Consider the following 18074-nt stretch of genomic DNA (forward strand, 5'->3'; position numbering starts at 1 on the left):
GATGTCCCATATCACCCTATAGACTGGGACAAAATGTAAATAAAAAGCACAATTAGGCCTGTATGTGAACTCAATTATGATTTACTTTTAACAGTAGTAAGCTAATTAACTATGTTATTTAGCTATTACTCAGCTAGTATATGAATATTAGATACTGTCAATGCTGTCAACGACCTAGATAAGTAGCCAGGAATAAAGTTGTTTGGTCTCCACAGAAAATAAAATTACAAAAATGTAGCCCAATAAGTAAGTCAAAAAACAGCACAACAGCAAATCATAATCTTTTGTGACAAACTAACTCCTCATAAGAATGCACTGACAAAAAGCACATAAAAATCAGGGCTTTTTATTTTTAAAAAAGACAATGAGTAACATTTCCACAAATAGCTGTGATTAACAACTTTCTTAAATTATGAAAAAGCAACATGACAAAACATGAAAATGAAAAATAAACACAAGAATATTCCTAAACTTATCTTACAAGCACTTGTTTCATATGTACAAGCATTATCGTTATAGGCAAATGGTCTACTGGTTGAAGACAACAAAAGCAGAGGAAAGACTGCATGTGCAAAAAAATATCTGTTTCACATCCACAAGCTTTGATCTTTAGCAAATATTGAAGATGTTTTTTTTTTCTTATCCGGATTTACACCAACATACTTTTCTGAAAGCACATTTTTTTTAAAATTTGTGATTATGATATAAAGTATATTGGCATAAAGTAAACTGCCGGGGAGGGGAGGGTGGGGGGGGGGGGGGGGGGGGACGTGGCCGCCAGAAAGCAAAGATAATTTTCCAAGACGTGTGGAACCCAACCTAGACATTCTGTCCCTACTCTAATCAACTGTAACAGAAGATCCACAAAAGCACAGCGCACAGCGGAGGCGACAAGAGTAGTCATACATTTGCAATTGCCATTCTCCAAATTCCAAGGTGAGGGGTGAATGACTCGACACTATTCCCGTCCGCTGGCTACCTCTAGGTTTGCCACAGAAAGATTTATGCTGTTCTTTAAAAGAAGATATGGGTAGGAAAAAAGAAAAGGGCAAACGTGGGTATGAAATGGCTGAAAGTATTTCATAAAGAGGGAGAGAGAGAGAGTAAATCGGCTTTTTACATTGACAACTCGGAAGAAAAGAAAAGCCTTTGACCCTTTTCTCACCACCAAAAATACTGAAAACTTCAAGCTATTTCCCAGCACTTGTCGCTGTTGCAATCTGTGGCATCTAACAATCAAGCAGTGCTTCTCAACTTCTCCCATGGCCATGTAAGCAAGGCAAAAAAAAAAAAGTGCTAAGATGAAACCAACCAGAGCAATTTGTTTTTTCCGCAAAAGGGCGACTCAAGGGCATGGGTAGAGTCAATCAACACTTTCAAATAAAGCAAATTAGTCATTACCATAGCTAACAGAAGAGGGACTTAGGTTAGATTAAATTCCTGTCCAGGGCTGAATCTTCCACCACCTCACCAATTGTAAATGCCAGCTTCACAAAACCCACAAAAAAAACGCACTTCGCTATTGTTATGATCAAAGCATCTCGTAGTCATATTTGAATTAATCTTTTATTCTGTTGCCATTCAGTCCTTTGTGTGTTGCACAAAGGACCAACGTTCACTGAGCCAAACATAACGATTTCACTGCCATGTTATTCAACCATTTTGGGTTTAGGACAGGGGGCCAAAAATCATGCATCCTTGACCTGTACAGCGTGATATTAATGGAAAAAATTCTGGAATTGTGGGTCTTTGTATAACAGAATCACCTGACTGAAAGTTTGGTCTAATTTGTGAACTCACCCTTTCCAAAATGGCAACTGGTTACCCCTGGCCTTACTTGTGCCATCAGCCACTGTGCAATACAGTATTTTTTGCACTTTTTTGTAAATAGGCTCCAAGGTTAAACAGATCACAGCACCCAGAACTCAATGAATGTTGAGTGCAAAAGAATTTCAAATGAAGGTATAAGTGGTATAATCTTTCCACTGAAGACAGCCTTACTGTTCTGGAATTTCGACTATTCAGATCCAACCCCCCACCCCCGCCTTAAAAAAAAGGAAAAAAGAAGAAAAAAAAAAAACTTAACCTGTTTATTATTGTAATACTTTATGCTGTCAGAACACTGACAATAGTAATTTTGACCTGTGGATGGACACCCACATGCCAAGCATTACAGACAGATCCCCATGGTACTCATGTAACCCACTGGACTAATAGCAGGCACAGAGAATAAGAAAACGCCCCAAATCCTGATAACATGGGTGCTAGTGAAACTGCACAGGTGAATTGGCCCTCCTGACCATGGTCTGTAATGTTACATACTAAAACAGATTTTGTTTTTTTTAAACCCCCCCCCCCCCCCTTCTGATAAGATTCTAGGTTTGATATGGCCTAAGTAAAAAAGCCTAACCCCACAGATCTAGCTACTCCATAATACAACAGCATGTAATAGACAACTTCACCCACAACAGATTTTCCAAATTCACGTTTGGTGATGTCAACCGCAAAATAAACACGTACGCTTCACTGGCGAGTCGTGTCACGTGGTACGAATGTTTCACATATACGCCGGACATAGATTTTTTTTTTTTTTTGCTGTGCTCCAGCACCAACAAGACAGAACATGAAGACATCAGTCGCTGGTAACAAAACCGTCATTGTGACGCTCACGGGACACACTGAACAAAACGTTACACATCATCTGAGAGCCTGCTGTGCTGTCCGTCACCTACTGCACTGAAGGTGGCGGGCAACTTTGTGCTTTGGAAGAAACACTGACCTCTGAGGCATAGCTGAGTGCATAGAAGAAACAATGGACAAGAACGTACTGCCCCAAAATGCACCCGTGGCCTATCTTGACCCAACACACCCCTGCTTGTTCCCTCCTCATCCCCAACATGCACACACACGCGCGCGCACACACACACACGCGCGCGCGCGCACACACACACACACACAGAATACCTTCTTTGCAATAGACACAATGAAAGATCTCCAACAAAGAAGTTGGACACTAAAACTGAACCTCCAAAAAAAACCAAAACAAAAAAAGCAGCAACTCGGATTTCTGCCCACTAGCAAATGGCCATTACGCTGACACTAGAGTCCCAGTGCTGTTTTTGCTTGAATCTACATACAACAATAGGGGCTGAAATATAATTTCCTATAAAGTCCTACGGTGACGTTTCCAAATATGCTGTTATTGCATACATGTGTATCAATGTATACAAGATATTCAATCAAGGCCGAGTCGGCCTCGGAGAGCAAGGAATTAAGTAACCACACAGAACCCCCTAACACTGAGATCACAAGTGAAAGAAATGTTATCCGTCATAGCCTATATTCCTTTAGCTGTACCAGATATTCAAGAGGGAAACTATGCAACTGACCCCACCTCATTTTTATAGATTTCAATCCTTTCCTGCCCTCCTCCATGAGGTGTTGATCGCTTGCATTTAAAAATGACTTTGACAAAACCTTTGATCAAAATTTTTCTCTTGAACGATTACATTTTTGGTCTTCTTTCTCATCCGGGATTAAGCGATTCTTGCAGAGCAACTGGACATTAGTTTACAGCGCTGTGATAGATGACGGTAATCAAACAATAAGAAATTAAAGATTAACTCAAATCCAAATGCGTGTCCTCTGCTGTTTAAGCCAGTGAACGGCATCACTTTACTTATTTTGTGCTGTAAATCCCATCCACACTTGCACACACACGCACGCTGGGTCACAAACATACAAATAAAACTGCCAAACAAGCATAAAAATGAATAAAAGTCAATGAAAGAAACAAAAAAATGTTTAAAAAAAAACATGTATGAGAGGCCTGCCTCCCTTGGTCAGTTCTGTTCTGATTGGTTAGCAGGGATACCACAGAGCTCTGATAGACAAGGGCTGTGTGCAATGGGTGGGCAGAGGTGAAGCCTGTGGGGGCGGGTCCTAAGAGGGTGGTTTACTGTAGCCAAACAGTCCCACTGGGAAGTACTTGACGTGCGTTGGCCACTGGGCAGCCAGCTGGAAAAATTTGACATCGTTCCAGTCCACGCCATCTATGGAAACTGTGAGAGGGTGAGTGAGTGAGAGAGGAAGAAAGAGAGAGATAGAGAGGGAGCGATAGAGAGAGAGAGAGAGCAAAGACAGAGGGTTAAAGCAAAGACCAGGAAACTCCTCACCTTCGTTGATTCTACCCTCTCATAACACACAGAGCTTTTTCTCCCTGGTTAGTTTCTGTCTGGGTGTGTCCACGTCACCTCCCGCCGCATTTGCCTTTATTAAAAAACAGGGCTACCCCCCCACGCCAGTGCTATTCAACCGTAACATTTAGGGCCTTGAAGTCAACTGAAAGAGCAATACGTTCCTTTCACGTCAAGAAATCTCACTGCAACTATGAAGTGCTATTGACTGTACACCAGGTCCAACAATCCTTGTGCCTTCAATTATTCTGCCAGGGTATTTTTAAGGCCTGATAGCATCCATTTTGTGTGCCTTAGTGATTATTGTCCCAATGAGTATAACTTTGCATACATTTAGTATGTAAAGTTACATGCCCAGACAATGAGTTGAGAGGCGTTTGATAATTCATGTTACGCCCTCTCCATCTTTTTCACCCCCCCCTTCCCTTTCTCTGTCTCTCTTCCTCCATTTCCCTCTCTGCTCTCTCTCACAGGCTCTCCCCCCCCCCCCCCCCCCCCCCTCCTCCCTCCTTCTCTCTCTCCCTCCCTCTCCCTCTCTCACCCTTCAGGATGGTCTGTTGTTGCTTTGCGGAGCAGATGAGTCTGCTGATTCCCTCGATGACCTGGCTCTTGGAATCCACATCCTTCTCCTTCGGCTTCTTCCCCAGGAATATGGTGGGCACTGCAGACGCACAGACACACACACACAAGGTCAAATGGGCGCACACACACACACAACTCCCATTGGTTTCACTCAGTGAAATATCCCTTTAAGTCATCCGGATGACTTTCACCCAGGGTGCTGCCATTAACGATCAATGGGACATCTGATGTTGCGAGCAGTCATGCTACTCAAATACAATGTGGTAAGCTCCACAAAACGACTTGTATTATGTTACACCAAAAAGAAATATAGCTTTAAGTCACCCAGATGACTTTCACCCAGAGGTCCGGTTAATTCACCCAGAGGACTGTTTAAATCACCGGATTATTTTCACCCAGAGGACCGTTTAAATCACCGGATTATTTTCACCCAGAGGACTGTTTAAATCACCGGATTATTTTCACCCAGAGGACTGTTTAAATCACCGGATTATTTTCACCCAGAGGACGGTTTAAATCACCGGATTATTTTCACCCAGAGGATTGTTTAAATCACCCATTTGACTTTCACCAAGAGGACTGTTTAAATCACCAAGAGGACGTTCACCCAGAGGACTGTTTAAGTCACGGGATTACTTTCACCCAGATTTAAAGTGTCTGATCTCAATCTCACTGTGCAAGAGCGACTTTTCTGGTAGAATCTCTAGTAGACTGGCCACCTCCAGCATGCTTCTGCCAGCTGTGTATGAAAAGTTCTCCAGTGAGGCAAAGACTGTTGACACAATGACTGTGGATGCAATGACTGTTGACACAATGACTGTGGATACAATGACTGTGGACACAATGACTGCTGACACAATGACTGCTGACACAATGACTGCTGACACAATGACTGTGGATGCAATGACTGTGGACACAATGACTGCTGACGCAATGACTGTGGACACAATGACTGGACGCAATCAGCTGGTAGACTGCAGAATGGATAGATACAGCAGGTGGACGTCTGTGCTCTAAACCCTGGGTTTTAAACAGGGGGTTTGTGGACCCCTGGGGGTCTTTGGCGGTACAGTAAGGGGGGTCCCTGGCCAGACTTGATATGCAATGACTTTATATGGACTTGGGAAAATATTTCTAAATATGGATGCCTGGTTGCAGATCCCTGTATAAGGAGAGGTTGAAAACCCCTGCTTTTAAAGAAAGCAGATTACTGGCTGCATTCTCCCAAGCAGCAAGAGGACACTGCAGTGAAAAGTTGGTGCAGAAAAACTGCAGAGATGGTAAGAGATCTGACAGCTCAGAGCAGTGGGGCTGAATCAGCAGTTACAAATCCTTGAATATTTGTATTTGGCCTCCCCTGCATAGACAGATAACAAGCTAACAGATCACGGTGATAGATCACAGCAGTCAAACAACAAGAAATGAAAGATAAAGTAAGCTACTTAAAATTCTAATCAAATTCTGTGTGGCAAGGTGGTACTGTTGATGGTACCAATGCGATCTAAAAGTGAAGAAAATTACAGTCGCCTTTACTTCTTTACTTTATAGTTAATAGGGGGATGGCAATATGTTCAGTCTGTGATAAAAATATAATGTTTTATAAATTATAAGGTGATCATCTTAGTTTTCTCTGGTCTGCTCTCTGAAAAGTGGTCGCACGCCGTCGGCCAGGCGACCGTCGTCCGCCGCATGAACTCACCCTTCTTGTTCTTCTCCTTCGTGACCACGGTCATGGCCATCGTGTTGACCTGCGTCTGCAGGTCGCTGGCGCCCCCTCCTGGCAGCCGGGTGACCTGCAGCGATCGGAAGGCGCTCTTCAGCGTGTTCTTGCAGCCGGTGTCACGGCGTTCGCCCTCCCGCTTCTTGTCCGCCAGCGAGGCCAGCCAGTAGTCCACCTGCAGCCCGATAGCGTCCACCCCCTGGGACATGCTGGGACTCCTGGCGGGAAGCAAGATGGAAAGTATAAGAAAGACTTTTAGACTGGTCATGGTTCTGTATTTACAATCAAAGAAGCCTCCTTCTCCATCCTCATTCCCGCCCACTCACCTCAGTTTTTATATTTTATATCTGTTTTTATTTTTATGTCTCCATTTTTCAATAGCAATTTTCAAAAAAAAAAAAAAAAAAAAAAAAAACCGACCAATTGACAAGTAGCTTGAAAATGATTGACAGCTTTGCCTACCCCTGTCCAGCCAATACGGAGCTCATGGAGGGCGAGGAAGGCGGGGTGGCCACTTCTTTCACAAGCCCCAATGGAGATCCGTGAGTGGGCGGGGATGTGGAGGGGACGGCCAAGTTGACGGCCGCGCCCTCTTCCTGGTCCCCACCTATAGGGAAGGGGAGAGTGAGACAATGGTTGCCATAGCAGCTGTGACAGTTTGATACAGCAGTAACAGCACTGAAAACTACAATTCCAAGCCAAAATACACCTGCAGGAAAAGGTCAATTGTGTATTAAACGGCCTGCATGTTAAGAGTTTGGCAGCCGAAAGGCCTTGTGAACAACATATTGTGTACCTTCTTAGTCAAAAATGATTATTTTTACTAAGGAACTGGCAACCCTTGGTCTCCTAACAGACGTGTGTAGATATACATGTAGATATACGTAGAGATATATGTGGGTACAGTCCAGAGTACACGTGAAATTCTTTAAACTCTTTAAACTCTGGCACTGCCAGGTACTCATGTTAGGCTCACCCACCTGCAGACGAAGGCCCGGGTTCGATAAATCCCACCTTCACCATCTGTGTGACACAGAGACACGTCAGACCAGCGTAAACATCACTGCCGTCCACATTCTGGCCCAAATCTCCCCAAAAGTAGCAAAATGGCGTCAAGGGCAGGGGTCCTGGGCTACCAGAAATGCAATGTAGAAATGCATTTCATCAAAGCAACTCAAACAGCATTTGAAAGATATTTTGCTACTACACGTAGCATTTTATACAAGTGTTTGGTTTCTCAATGCATTTGTTTTTGGCCAGCGCATTTTCAATGGAAATATATAATGCAGGTGTGGAATTTTAACCGCGAGGGGTAAACCCACACAGTGCTTCAGAGGTGGTCAAGGTAGACGGCACATTCGGTGCGTCCCTGTGAGGTAGACGGCACAGGTACATTTGCCCTCTAACTGACCCAGATTCAGACGACTGCTGACATTCACATCACATTACACGGCGCCCCTGCTGTTGTCCCGAAGAGACCCTGTGGCGCAAGGAGCTTACCCCAACAAAAGGAATGAACTTCTGGTAGGAGTCTTCATCATGCCTGCAGCAGACAGAGGAGGAGGAGGAGGAGCAGAGACATCATTTGAGGGAAGTGCACTGTCATCTCAGGGCGACAGTCAATATATTTTCCTTTAAAGGCCCACTCAGTAAATTGGGTTGCTAATAAAATGCTAATAGCTGAAAACAAGCAAAAAGACATGGTTCCGTCGTATAGAATTATTCCCCTAATAACAATAACAAAGACCCTCATGGCAAGCACTTAAAACAGAAAATAAAAAAGTATTTAAAGCAAGTGTTGTCGGGCCAACACTTGATCCTTGTATATCTTCTGCATTTCATTCTTCTTCTTTGGTCCTAAAATCTGAGCGTTTTTGTAGTCCTTGCACAGCTCATCACCATGGAAATGAACTTGTCACTCACTTGTCGTATTTACTTGCCATTTTAACTCTCTGAACTCCACATTCACCAGCTAACTCGCTAAACTCCACTACACAGGCATCCAGATAAGTGCATCGAACAATGTTAAACCATCAAAAACAGATTCAAAAAACAACTTTTTTTTTCTCCCCGACTTTTGCAAAAAGACAGTAGATTTGGCCGGCAGCACATGATTGGCTCCTCCGGGCCTTTAAATGTCCGCGCGGCCGAATCCCGCTGTGACTCACGTGCGGTGCTTGCAGGTCAGCATGGCCTCAGCGATGGGCACCTGGTGGGTGATGGTGGCCCCGCTGATGTACTGAGAGATCCGGCCCGCCACGTCCAGGACGTCTGGGGGGGGGGGGGGAGGGGGAGGGCAGGGAAGGGGTTAGCCATCGGGGCTGCGTGGGGGAGTCAAATGCGTCACACACAAAAAGTGGATTTGGCTCGTTTGGACTGGTCAGCTTCCTCCACCAGGTGTGGTTGAGAGAGGGGAGGGGTCGGAGGTCACCTGTCTGGGGGGGTTCCGTCCGGCTGAAAAGGTCCCTCCAGGAGCTGTCCAGGAAGGCCGCACTGTAACGGTTGTCCAGAGTGCCCAGGTGCTTGGCGACCAGGTGTGAACCTGTGTAGGACCGAGCAGTGAGAAGGTGTGGTTTTCATTTAAAAAATTTTCTCAAAATGAGAAAAATTTTAAATAAAGTCAACCCTCTTTGATTAATGCAGGAAGAGGTTTGAGGGGCACACAAACAGCGTTGCTTTGCTTCTTTAGACAAAAACAGCTATGCGTTCGGTCCAGAATTCTCATCAAAATATCGCTATACCGACTGTGTCTCAGTGGCCTAGCATTTGCTCGTGAGCCTGAAATAGACAATGTTCTTATTCTTCCCTGTAATGGACAGACATTCGACCTCCATTACTTTAAAATGACAAACTTTCCGGAATGTTCTTCTGTTGGAACGGAAGTTTGTTCATCAGCACTTGTTGACGTATCAAAATGACTTGACAGCTACGTAATCCTCCTTACCCAAAGGCACCACCAGGAACCTCATGTGACCGAGCCAATCGGACGTCTTGTTCGCCAGCTGGGTGACAAAGAACTGCAGAATGGCCCCCAGGTAGCTCTGCCCCCCCACCGCTGCTACTTTCACCGGCCTGGGCATGGACGAGTTGCAGTTACAACTACAGGGAGAGAGAGAGAGAGAGAGGGAGGGATTGAGGGAGAGAGAGAGAAAGAGAGAGAGAGGGGAATAGAGGGAGGGATGGAGGGAGAAAGAAAGAGAGAGAGAGGGAGATAGAGAGAGGGATGGAGGGAGAGAGAGAGAGAGAGAGAGAGAGAGAGACAGAGGGGTCAGCTTCAGGACAGCACTGCAAGTACACTTCAAAATAGAGCAAAGAAATGATCAAACACTCACGTCTGCACCAGTGGGACATAATCACTAAAACACACAACAAAACCAGATGCTGTCAGGCTTCAGAAATACCCTGCCAGAATACCCGGTCCCCTTCAAACAGCACAAACAGCATTACTGTCATGTTAGTGAATGTTCATGTGAACGTGGGTGAACTGACAGGGGGATGGAGGGAAGGCGAGGGGAGGAGTGGTTCTGGAGAAGGAAAGGGTACAAAGTGGGAAAAGAAAACAGAGGATGGGGGGTACATTGAAAAGGAGTAGAGGGAATGGAGAGAAACATGTATGAGGGGATGAGGGTGAAAAAAGGGCGATGAGACAGAGGAATGGGAGAGAGAGCAGGTCTGTGTGACATCACTCTGAGATCTGCTCAGACTGCGGGGGTCGGGGTGTGGGGGGGGGGGGGGGTCACTCACAACTTCTGTATGCGGGTGAGGATTGCGGAGAGCACGGTCTGGATCTCTGCCCCCGAGCAGGTGCAGACGACCGGCTGCTTCTGGGCCTGCAGCAGCTCCGTCACGTACTGCAGGGGCCCAGAAACGCACACACACACACACACATAAGGCGCTATGTAGTGCTTATTAAGGTGTTATAAACCTCTTATGAACCTTTTATATATAAAAAAATTAACATCACAGGCACATTCATACACTCTGCTGCACAGACACACAACACATGCACCAACAAACTGTGTACTGTTCTGACCAGACACACTCACATCCACTGTAAGGTACTAACACACAGGCACACTCAAAAAAATTTTTTACCACTTACACCACAGGTTATGAGCCGAATTACAAGACCACAACGTATCAAAGCAGAATATCCTGATAATGTTTAAGCATGTATTACGTAATGGTTAGAAGAGCTCCTGTAGCTGTTCTGTAAGGTTTTATTCACAGAAAATTCAAACTGCGTGAGCTCTGATTTCATTGGACGAATCCCATGATTGGAGCCAACAACACGGTGGGATTGGGGGTGGGGGTGGGGGGGGGGGCGTACCTGGCCCTGCCAGTCCGTGCCGTTGACCAGGATGAGGCACTCTGGGAGGGCGGAGTCGGCCAGGAGGACCTGGTTCAGCTGGTCATACACGGCCTTCCGCAGGACCTGTAACCACGGAAACACATATTCATTACGCGTGTTTTGAGAGGCACCTAAAGAACCCGCAGTTAAAATATTCCAATTCCGCAAACTCTCCCTCCGTACCAATCTCTGATTGCTAGCGCCCTCCTCCAGAGTGCGCCGTCCAATCAGTCTGCCCGTTCCAATGGGGCCAAGGCTATGCGTTGCATTGGCCCTAACCTGTTCCTATAGCAACAGCTGTCTGATCCTATTAGTCCTCCTCACGTCCCTGGTCTGAGTCACGGAGAACCGCTCTGATTGGCTGCTGTTCTGTGACCGATCAGCCTGCACCGAGCGGTTCAAGGACCACAGCACTGATTAATACCGTTCACCACGGGGACCCTCCAGGTCATCCTTCATCAACACCTTTTTTCCTCCCTGTACCAGAGTAACAGATTACCTGTAAACCCTCACCGGACTTTAATTTAAGACAGGGGCCTCAACATCCCAAGGCTTCAAACGAATCAGAATGAATCTTTCTATAGCCTCGGTTCCAAGATAAATGGAAAGTGTTCCTGCTCAAGGAACCCTTCACTTTTTTGTAATTTTTTTTTTTGTTTTACTTTATCTTAATTCCTTTATCCAGTCTGTTTTTATCACTGTATAGTTCACCGTACTTTAACAGATGTTTTTTCCTTTATATCCTTTGATTCATTATTTGCACACCCGAGTGCCTTTTAATGAAGTCTGCTGCTGTGTCCTTTAATTGGAAAACGCTGTTGCGTGCGCTGTACAGAAAGTGCTGTATAAATACAGTCATTATTTTAGAGATTAAAAGTGGTCATGTTCCAGGAAGTTAGAATGTATTTTTCTGTCTGGTATCAGTATGAAAGCAGTGATGTATAGGGAGTAGTTGTGGGACTGGTATCAGTACGTAAGTGGTCGTGTTCAGGGTAATGCAGTCAGTGTTCAGCATAACGGCTGGGTTTAGGGTAACGTGGTCGTGTTCAGGGTAACGGTCGTGTTCAGCGTAGCGCGGTCGTGTTCAGTGTAACGTGGTTGTGTTCAGGGTAACGGTCGTGTTCAGCGTAGCGCGGTCGTGTTCAGGGTAACGTGGTCGTGTTCAGGGTAATGCGGTCGTGTTCAGGGTAGCGTGGTCGTGTTCAGTGTAACGCAGTCATGTTCAGCATAACGGTCGTGTTCAGCGTAGCGCGGTCGTGTTCAGGGTAACGTGGTCGTGTTCAGGGTAACGCGGTCGTGTTCAGCATAACGGTCGTGTTCAGCGTAGCGCGGTCGTGTTCAGGGTAACGGTCGTGTTCAGCGTAGCGCGGTCGTGTTCAGGGTAATGTGGTCGTGTTCAGTGTAACGCAGTCATGTTCAGCATAACGGTCGTGTTCAGGGTAACGCGGTCGTGTTCAGGGTAATGTGGTCGTGTTCAGCATAACGGTCGTGTTCAGGGTAACGGTCGTGTTCAGGGCCGTACCGAAGTGGAGTGGCCGAGCTCGGGGGACCTCTCGCCGTCGGAGCTGTTGGCCCTCTCGCTCAGCGGCTTGGATAGCTGCCGCTCCTTCAGCGGCGCGTTGCGCTTCTGCCGCGCGGTCTGGCCCCCGTCCATCCTGCCCCACAAACGCACAGTTACACGCAATTACACACAATTACACACAATTACACACAAATACACACAATTACACACAAATACACACAATTACACACAAATACACACAATTACACACAATTACACGCAATTACACACAATTACACACAAATACACACAATTACACACAATTACACGCAATTACACACAATTACACACAATTACACACAATTACACAAAAATACGCACAATTACACGCAATTACACACAATTACACACAAATACACACAATTACACACAATTACACGCAATTACACACAAATATACACAATTACACACAAATATGCACAATTACACAAATACACACAAACATGCTACAGACAATTACACACAAATACACACAATTACACACAAATACACACAAACATGCTACAGACAATTACACACAATTACACACAAATGACACAGAAACAAGCTACAGACAATTACACACACACACAAATACACACAGACAATTACAAACAAACAAGCATGAATGTATGTATGTGTGTGTGTGTGTGTGTATATATGTGTGCGTGCGTGTGTGCAGTAAGGCTCACCTGGGGGAGGACAGGCTCTGGCTCTCAGCCTTGAGGGGGGTGCGGAGTTTCTCTGGGACAGACACAGTGACGCAGGGTCCCGCCTCCCCCAAAAAATCCTGCTCATCCTAGAGGGAGAGAGGGGGAGGTAGACAGAGAGAGAGAAGAGAGGGAAAGAGGGAGGGAGAGGAGGAAAGAGTATGAGTAGTGTCTTAGTCTTGCATCTGGCCCCAGATAAATGAGCTCTGATAATGAAAACTGGGGAACTGCAACTTGGTTTAGGTGAGTCTTATCAGTGTCATGACAACCTTGGGTGTCAGTTTGTCTCAGTCTCAGGTTGTCAGTGTGCATCTTACCAGTGTGTCAGTCTCAGACAGAGCGTCGTCCAGGTTGCGACTGCGAGAGTGCTTCATTCTTTCTGAGGGAGGCTGCTCCCCCTGCTGGATGAAGAGGGGATCACAGTCACTGTAACGCATCAGCTGTTCCGCAGGTAGAACAGCTCTTATTCACTCCCCCCCCCCCCCGCCCCCTCTTCTGTAAAACTCACAGGGCTGAAAGGGTCTCGGCTGCCTTTGCTGTTCAGGCTTCCGAACTCAGTCTGGGAGCTGGACTGGGACATGCCCTCAAAGAAAGGCCTGGAGAGACACACACACACACACGCACGCACGCACGCACGCACGCACACACACGCAGACACGCACACACACGCACGCACGTGCACACGCGCGCACGTGCACACGCGCACACACACGCGCACATGCACGCACAAACATGAATCAAATTAACATTTTTCCCTTTTAATTCAGGCTAAGCCTGTGCCATGTGACAGCGATGAGTTTGACATCTGCATCCAATCACAGATCACATAACCTGATTCTTCCGAGAGGCCATTTTCCCCCAGATTAACACATTAAAGCAAAAAAGAGGGGTGAATGGGAGCGTGGGGATGTTACACAGAGAAAGAAATCAAAATCTAAACCGCTAAATCCAGTCAATACTTTTCCCATGTCTCCAGCAGATGGCGCACAACACAACCTTTCCCTCATTTCATCTTCCTTTGTCCTTTATGGCAGAGATTTGGTGTTTCTGTATACCTTGTAGTGGCTGAAGGGGAGTGTATATACCAGTTTTGGACTTGATGCTTCTGTATACCTTATAGCTGTGGTAAGGGAGTGTATAAACCACAATCTTGGTCTATGTGAGTGTACCTGAGTTTGGGTTTGGGGGTGCTGAGGATGCAGTCTTGGTCTATGTGAATGTACCTGAGTGTGGGTATGGGGCTGCTGAGGATGCAGTCTTGGTCTATGTGAATGTACCTGAGTGTGGGTATGGGGGTGCTGAGGATGCAGTCTTGGTCTACGTGAATGTACCTGAGTGTGGGTTTGGGGGTGCTGAGGATGCTGTCCGTCTCGTCCATCTCTGGGCCGCTGTCGCTGGGGTTGTAGAGCTCCAGGCTGTCGTACAGGTCGTCCAGGTCCTCCTCCACTTCCTGGATCTGCTCCCGTGACACGTGCTCCAGGCCGAAACCCACCTGGAGCAGACAGACACCCGTGAACATGCACATAAAAATCACACGCGCGTACACGTACATACAAATCACACGCACGTACACGTACATACAAATCTCAGATCACAGACACGCGTGTACATGTACATACAGATCACACGCGCGTACACGTACATACAAATCACAGATCACTGACATGCGTGTACATGTACATACAGATCACACGCGTGTACACTTACATACAAATCACAGATCACTGACACGCATGTTTATGCACATATAAATCAGAGATCACTGACACACGCATCTATATGTGCATCAACAAACCCATTAACATGTAAATGGATACCCGGGAGCAGCCCACACACACAGTCAACGATATGGGCCCACACACAGCTCAATACACACAGGACACCAATATCAACGCACACACTTTAACACATAAATCAGCATATACCACACGCACGCACGCACACGCACATACACACACACACCAACCGACCAGACGAAGGAGAGTGCAGGTAAACAACAGAAGGAAAAGAATGGAGAAGAGAAGGTTCCGGAAAGAACGACTGACCTCATCAGAAACCTTGAACCTCTTCAGCAAAGCCACAAATTTCTGCTTGATGTTGGGTTGCTGGATAAGAAAGGAGAGATGAGGCAGTTAGCTCAGGTCAGGTAGGTCAGAATTCAGGAACATCCAAATGTTTACACAGACAGACAGATAGACAAAACACACACAAACTACAGATGGTAGTTTTCAAGTGGTGGTCAAGGGGACTGAGTTTATAACAGTGAAGCATCAGGATTCAATCCCATGTTGACATCCTTACATTGTCACCAATAACGCTTCTGTACAATGCCTCTATCTGCTCTTATGTCAACCTGTAATACACCTCAGCAGCAGACAGCACTAAGTCCAGTGCAAACGCACGGTCGCTGCTTGTGGACACCACACTGTCCGTGTTTGCATGGGTGTATGTGCACATCATTTTTGAGCATGCTTTGTGTGTGTGTGTGTGTGTGTGTGTGCGTGCGTCCATGTGTGCGTGTGTGTGTGTGTGTGTGTGCGTCCATGTGTGCGTATGTCTCACAGTACTGTATGTCTGAAACGCGCTCCAGCGGGTTTCTGAAATGAAAGCACTGACCAGGCAAGAAGGAAGAAAATGAAGGGATAACACTACAGAGGAGAAAGGAGGGATTTTTAAAAAATCAGAAAGAAAACGTGCTGAAAAAGGAGAGAAAAAGGGACAGTAGAGAGTAAAGAGTGGCTCACGTTCACTCGGGTGTTGGCTGCGTTTGAGGGCAGTTTGCGTCGCGGTTTCTTCTTCCTCACTTCATCATCTTCATCAAACAGGTACTGCAGAGAGAGAGGCAGATACGGTGAGTCTGCCTGCCCACTTAGCAAACACTGCCCCCAAAGCAACCCTGTAGTCACACGTTCTCTTCTTTCACTGCTCTACTTTTCCCTCCCCTGTCCCCACCTTTCTGCTTAACCACGCCCGCCCCTCCCCCATTGGTCCCTCAGGTTCCTCACCTGGCTGTGGGCGGGGTCATCGCTGCCCTCTTGCTCCGAAGAGTAACTCTCCTCCTCCTCTTCAGAGTAGTTATCAATGTCCGGAGAGCGATCTGCATGAGACAAGGATAGAGAGGGAGAGGGAAAGGGAGAGGGAGAGGGAGAGGGAGAGGGAGAGGGAGAGAGAAAGACAGAGAAATACAGAGAGGCAGCGTGAAAGGGGAATGGAAAGGGAGAGGGGGAGAGAGAGAAAGAGGGAAAGAGAGAAAGAAAGAAAGGAGAGCAAGAGAGAAAGGGAAACAGAGAGGGAGTGGGAAAGGGAGAGGGAGAGGGAGATAGAGAGAAGATGAGAAAAGTTGTCTTTGTCTAAGCGGCTCGTGTCGAAGCTAAGCCTTGCCACTACAGAGACACGCCACTGTTTGGGGCACCCCCCTCGCTCCCGCTCACCGGACATCTTGGCCTTGGGTCCCTCGTGGTCGATAGGCTGGCTGGACAGGGAGTACACGCGGACCTCGGCCACCGGGACAGAGGCGTCCTTCACCTGGCTGTGGAGCCCCAGCACCTGGGCCCCCTCGCTGGGATGCTGCATCACCTGAGGGGCCACAAGGGCTTTAAACTCTGCTACATCATCTGAGGGGCCACAAGGGCTTTAAACTCTGCTACATCATCTGAGGGGCCACAAGGACACTAAATTCTACGGCATCACCGGAGGAGACACAAGGGCACTAAACCCTACTACATCACCTAAGTTACACGGGTATAAAACTCATCTTTAAAGGGAACCTCCATCAAAGGGAGAAAAACCATGAGCTGGAACTGCAGCAAAAGGAACATTAAGTCTATCTTCCACTGGGTTCCTGTTTTAAAAAAAATGCTCACCTTCTTTGCTGTTACCTTTATAAAAGGTGGTGGGGCCCATGTTAATAAACACAGTGGAGCAATGCATTATGGGACTGCTGGCTCTGAGGGTCAAACCACCCTTTCTGGAGCGGCATAGGCAGTTCTCTTGGTGCCCTGGAGTGTGGTTTTCATGGGTCATTGATCTGCATTAATATCTCATCTGAACGCTTTGGCTTCAAAGCAAATCAATGACTGTTAAAAGCACTTCCCCCCCAGACACTGACATCAGTCAACTTCCCCCGCAAAAAGCAAGTCGAGCGCCAAAGTTCCCAGAGTGCACTACTCCTGCGTGTTTACAAGCAAAGGCCTCGGCCTTTTTGATGCCAACACAACAAAGTAACCCCTCCTGAACTTTGAATCCCAGGCAGGGGGGGGGGGGGGAATACCTGTTCCCATGGACCCAACCTCCGTTTGAGTAAATAACCCAGCTACACAATTACACAAGCGGCCAAATACCATAGAAAGCGGCTATGCAGCCAAAGCTGGTCTTAGACGGTACAGACCGCATAGGAAAACCAGCGTGGCGACAGCGCGTTATCAGCCTCACCTCCGCCATGTTTATCAGGCCCAGGGCCAAGGTCTTGTAGCCCAGGATGGTGCGGTTCTTGTACCTCTTCCTGCGCTGGAGCATAATCTGAAGCCTGTTGGCATCTCTCTTCAGGAAGTGAGGGTACTGCGGGGGGGGGGGACGGAAGCAGAGGGAAGGGGGCGGGGCTTACTGGACAACACCCAAAAAAAGCAGGCTCAAACTGAATGAACTACACCATCCCACTCCTGTGGTAACACTCTCTAAAGCTGTCCTGTATTGAGCACTCTTATATTGGTGATAGCCCCTCCCCCTTTTCTTGTGGAAGCTCCTCCCCATGTGTGATTGATAACCCCTCCCCCTCAGCGTTAGCTCACCTGCAGGGAGAAGGTGAGCTGGAGGTCTGTCTCCGTCAGTCCAGCTGAGGAGAGCAAGATCTCATTGGAGCGCAGGATTCGCTTGGAACCCTGAGAGACAGAGAGTACAAGAAAGAGAGAGAGGGGGAGAGATAAAGTAAGAGAGAGGAGGACAGAGAGAGAAAGAGAGATGGAAAAACAAGAACAGA

At 46.9% G+C, this 18074-nt stretch overlaps 1 protein-coding gene across 4 annotated transcripts in view; it reads right to left on the reverse strand.

Annotated features, from left to right (window-relative positions):
• Positions 1 to 3803: 3803 nt before the first annotated feature.
• LOC118222812 (phosphofurin acidic cluster sorting protein 1-like) overlaps positions 3804 to 18074 on the reverse strand; it is a 29507-nt gene continuing 15236 nt past the window's right edge. Inside the window, exons 3-25 of one of the 4 annotated variants that reach the window (XM_035408678.1) lie at positions 17887 to 17976; positions 17531 to 17656; positions 16531 to 16675; positions 16105 to 16196; positions 15844 to 15927; positions 15145 to 15204; positions 14431 to 14591; positions 13608 to 13695; positions 13417 to 13497; positions 13082 to 13188; positions 12372 to 12504; positions 10829 to 10933; positions 10243 to 10349; positions 9443 to 9597; positions 8930 to 9040; positions 8667 to 8769; positions 7999 to 8041; positions 7479 to 7521; positions 6961 to 7105; positions 6478 to 6716; positions 5452 to 5517; positions 4738 to 4857; positions 3804 to 4061 (exon numbers count right to left, since the gene is read on the reverse strand). In XM_035408678.1, coding sequence (XP_035264569.1) covers positions 3943 to 4061; positions 4738 to 4857; positions 5452 to 5517; positions 6478 to 6716; positions 6961 to 7105; positions 7479 to 7521; positions 7999 to 8041; positions 8667 to 8769; positions 8930 to 9040; positions 9443 to 9597; positions 10243 to 10349; positions 10829 to 10933; positions 12372 to 12504; positions 13082 to 13188; positions 13417 to 13497; positions 13608 to 13695; positions 14431 to 14591; positions 15145 to 15204; positions 15844 to 15927; positions 16105 to 16196; positions 16531 to 16675; positions 17531 to 17656; positions 17887 to 17976 — 2523 coding nt within the window. In that variant the 3' untranslated portion in view covers positions 3804 to 3942. Of the gene's footprint in view, positions 4062 to 4737; positions 4858 to 5451; positions 5518 to 6477; positions 6717 to 6960; positions 7106 to 7478; positions 7522 to 7998; positions 8042 to 8666; positions 8770 to 8929; positions 9041 to 9442; positions 9598 to 10242; positions 10350 to 10828; positions 10934 to 12371; positions 12505 to 13081; positions 13189 to 13416; positions 13501 to 13607; positions 13696 to 14430; positions 14592 to 15144; positions 15205 to 15843; positions 15928 to 16104; positions 16197 to 16530; positions 16676 to 17530; positions 17657 to 17886; positions 17977 to 18074 lie in introns of all 4 variants that reach the window. The other 3 variants (XM_035408677.1, XM_035408680.1, XM_035408679.1) reach the window with 3 other exon arrangements.

The sequence above is a fragment of the Anguilla anguilla genome, chromosome 3 (genome assembly GCF_013347855.1).
Source record: "Anguilla anguilla isolate fAngAng1 chromosome 3, fAngAng1.pri, whole genome shotgun sequence".
NCBI lineage: Eukaryota > Metazoa > Chordata > Actinopteri > Anguilliformes > Anguillidae > Anguilla > Anguilla anguilla.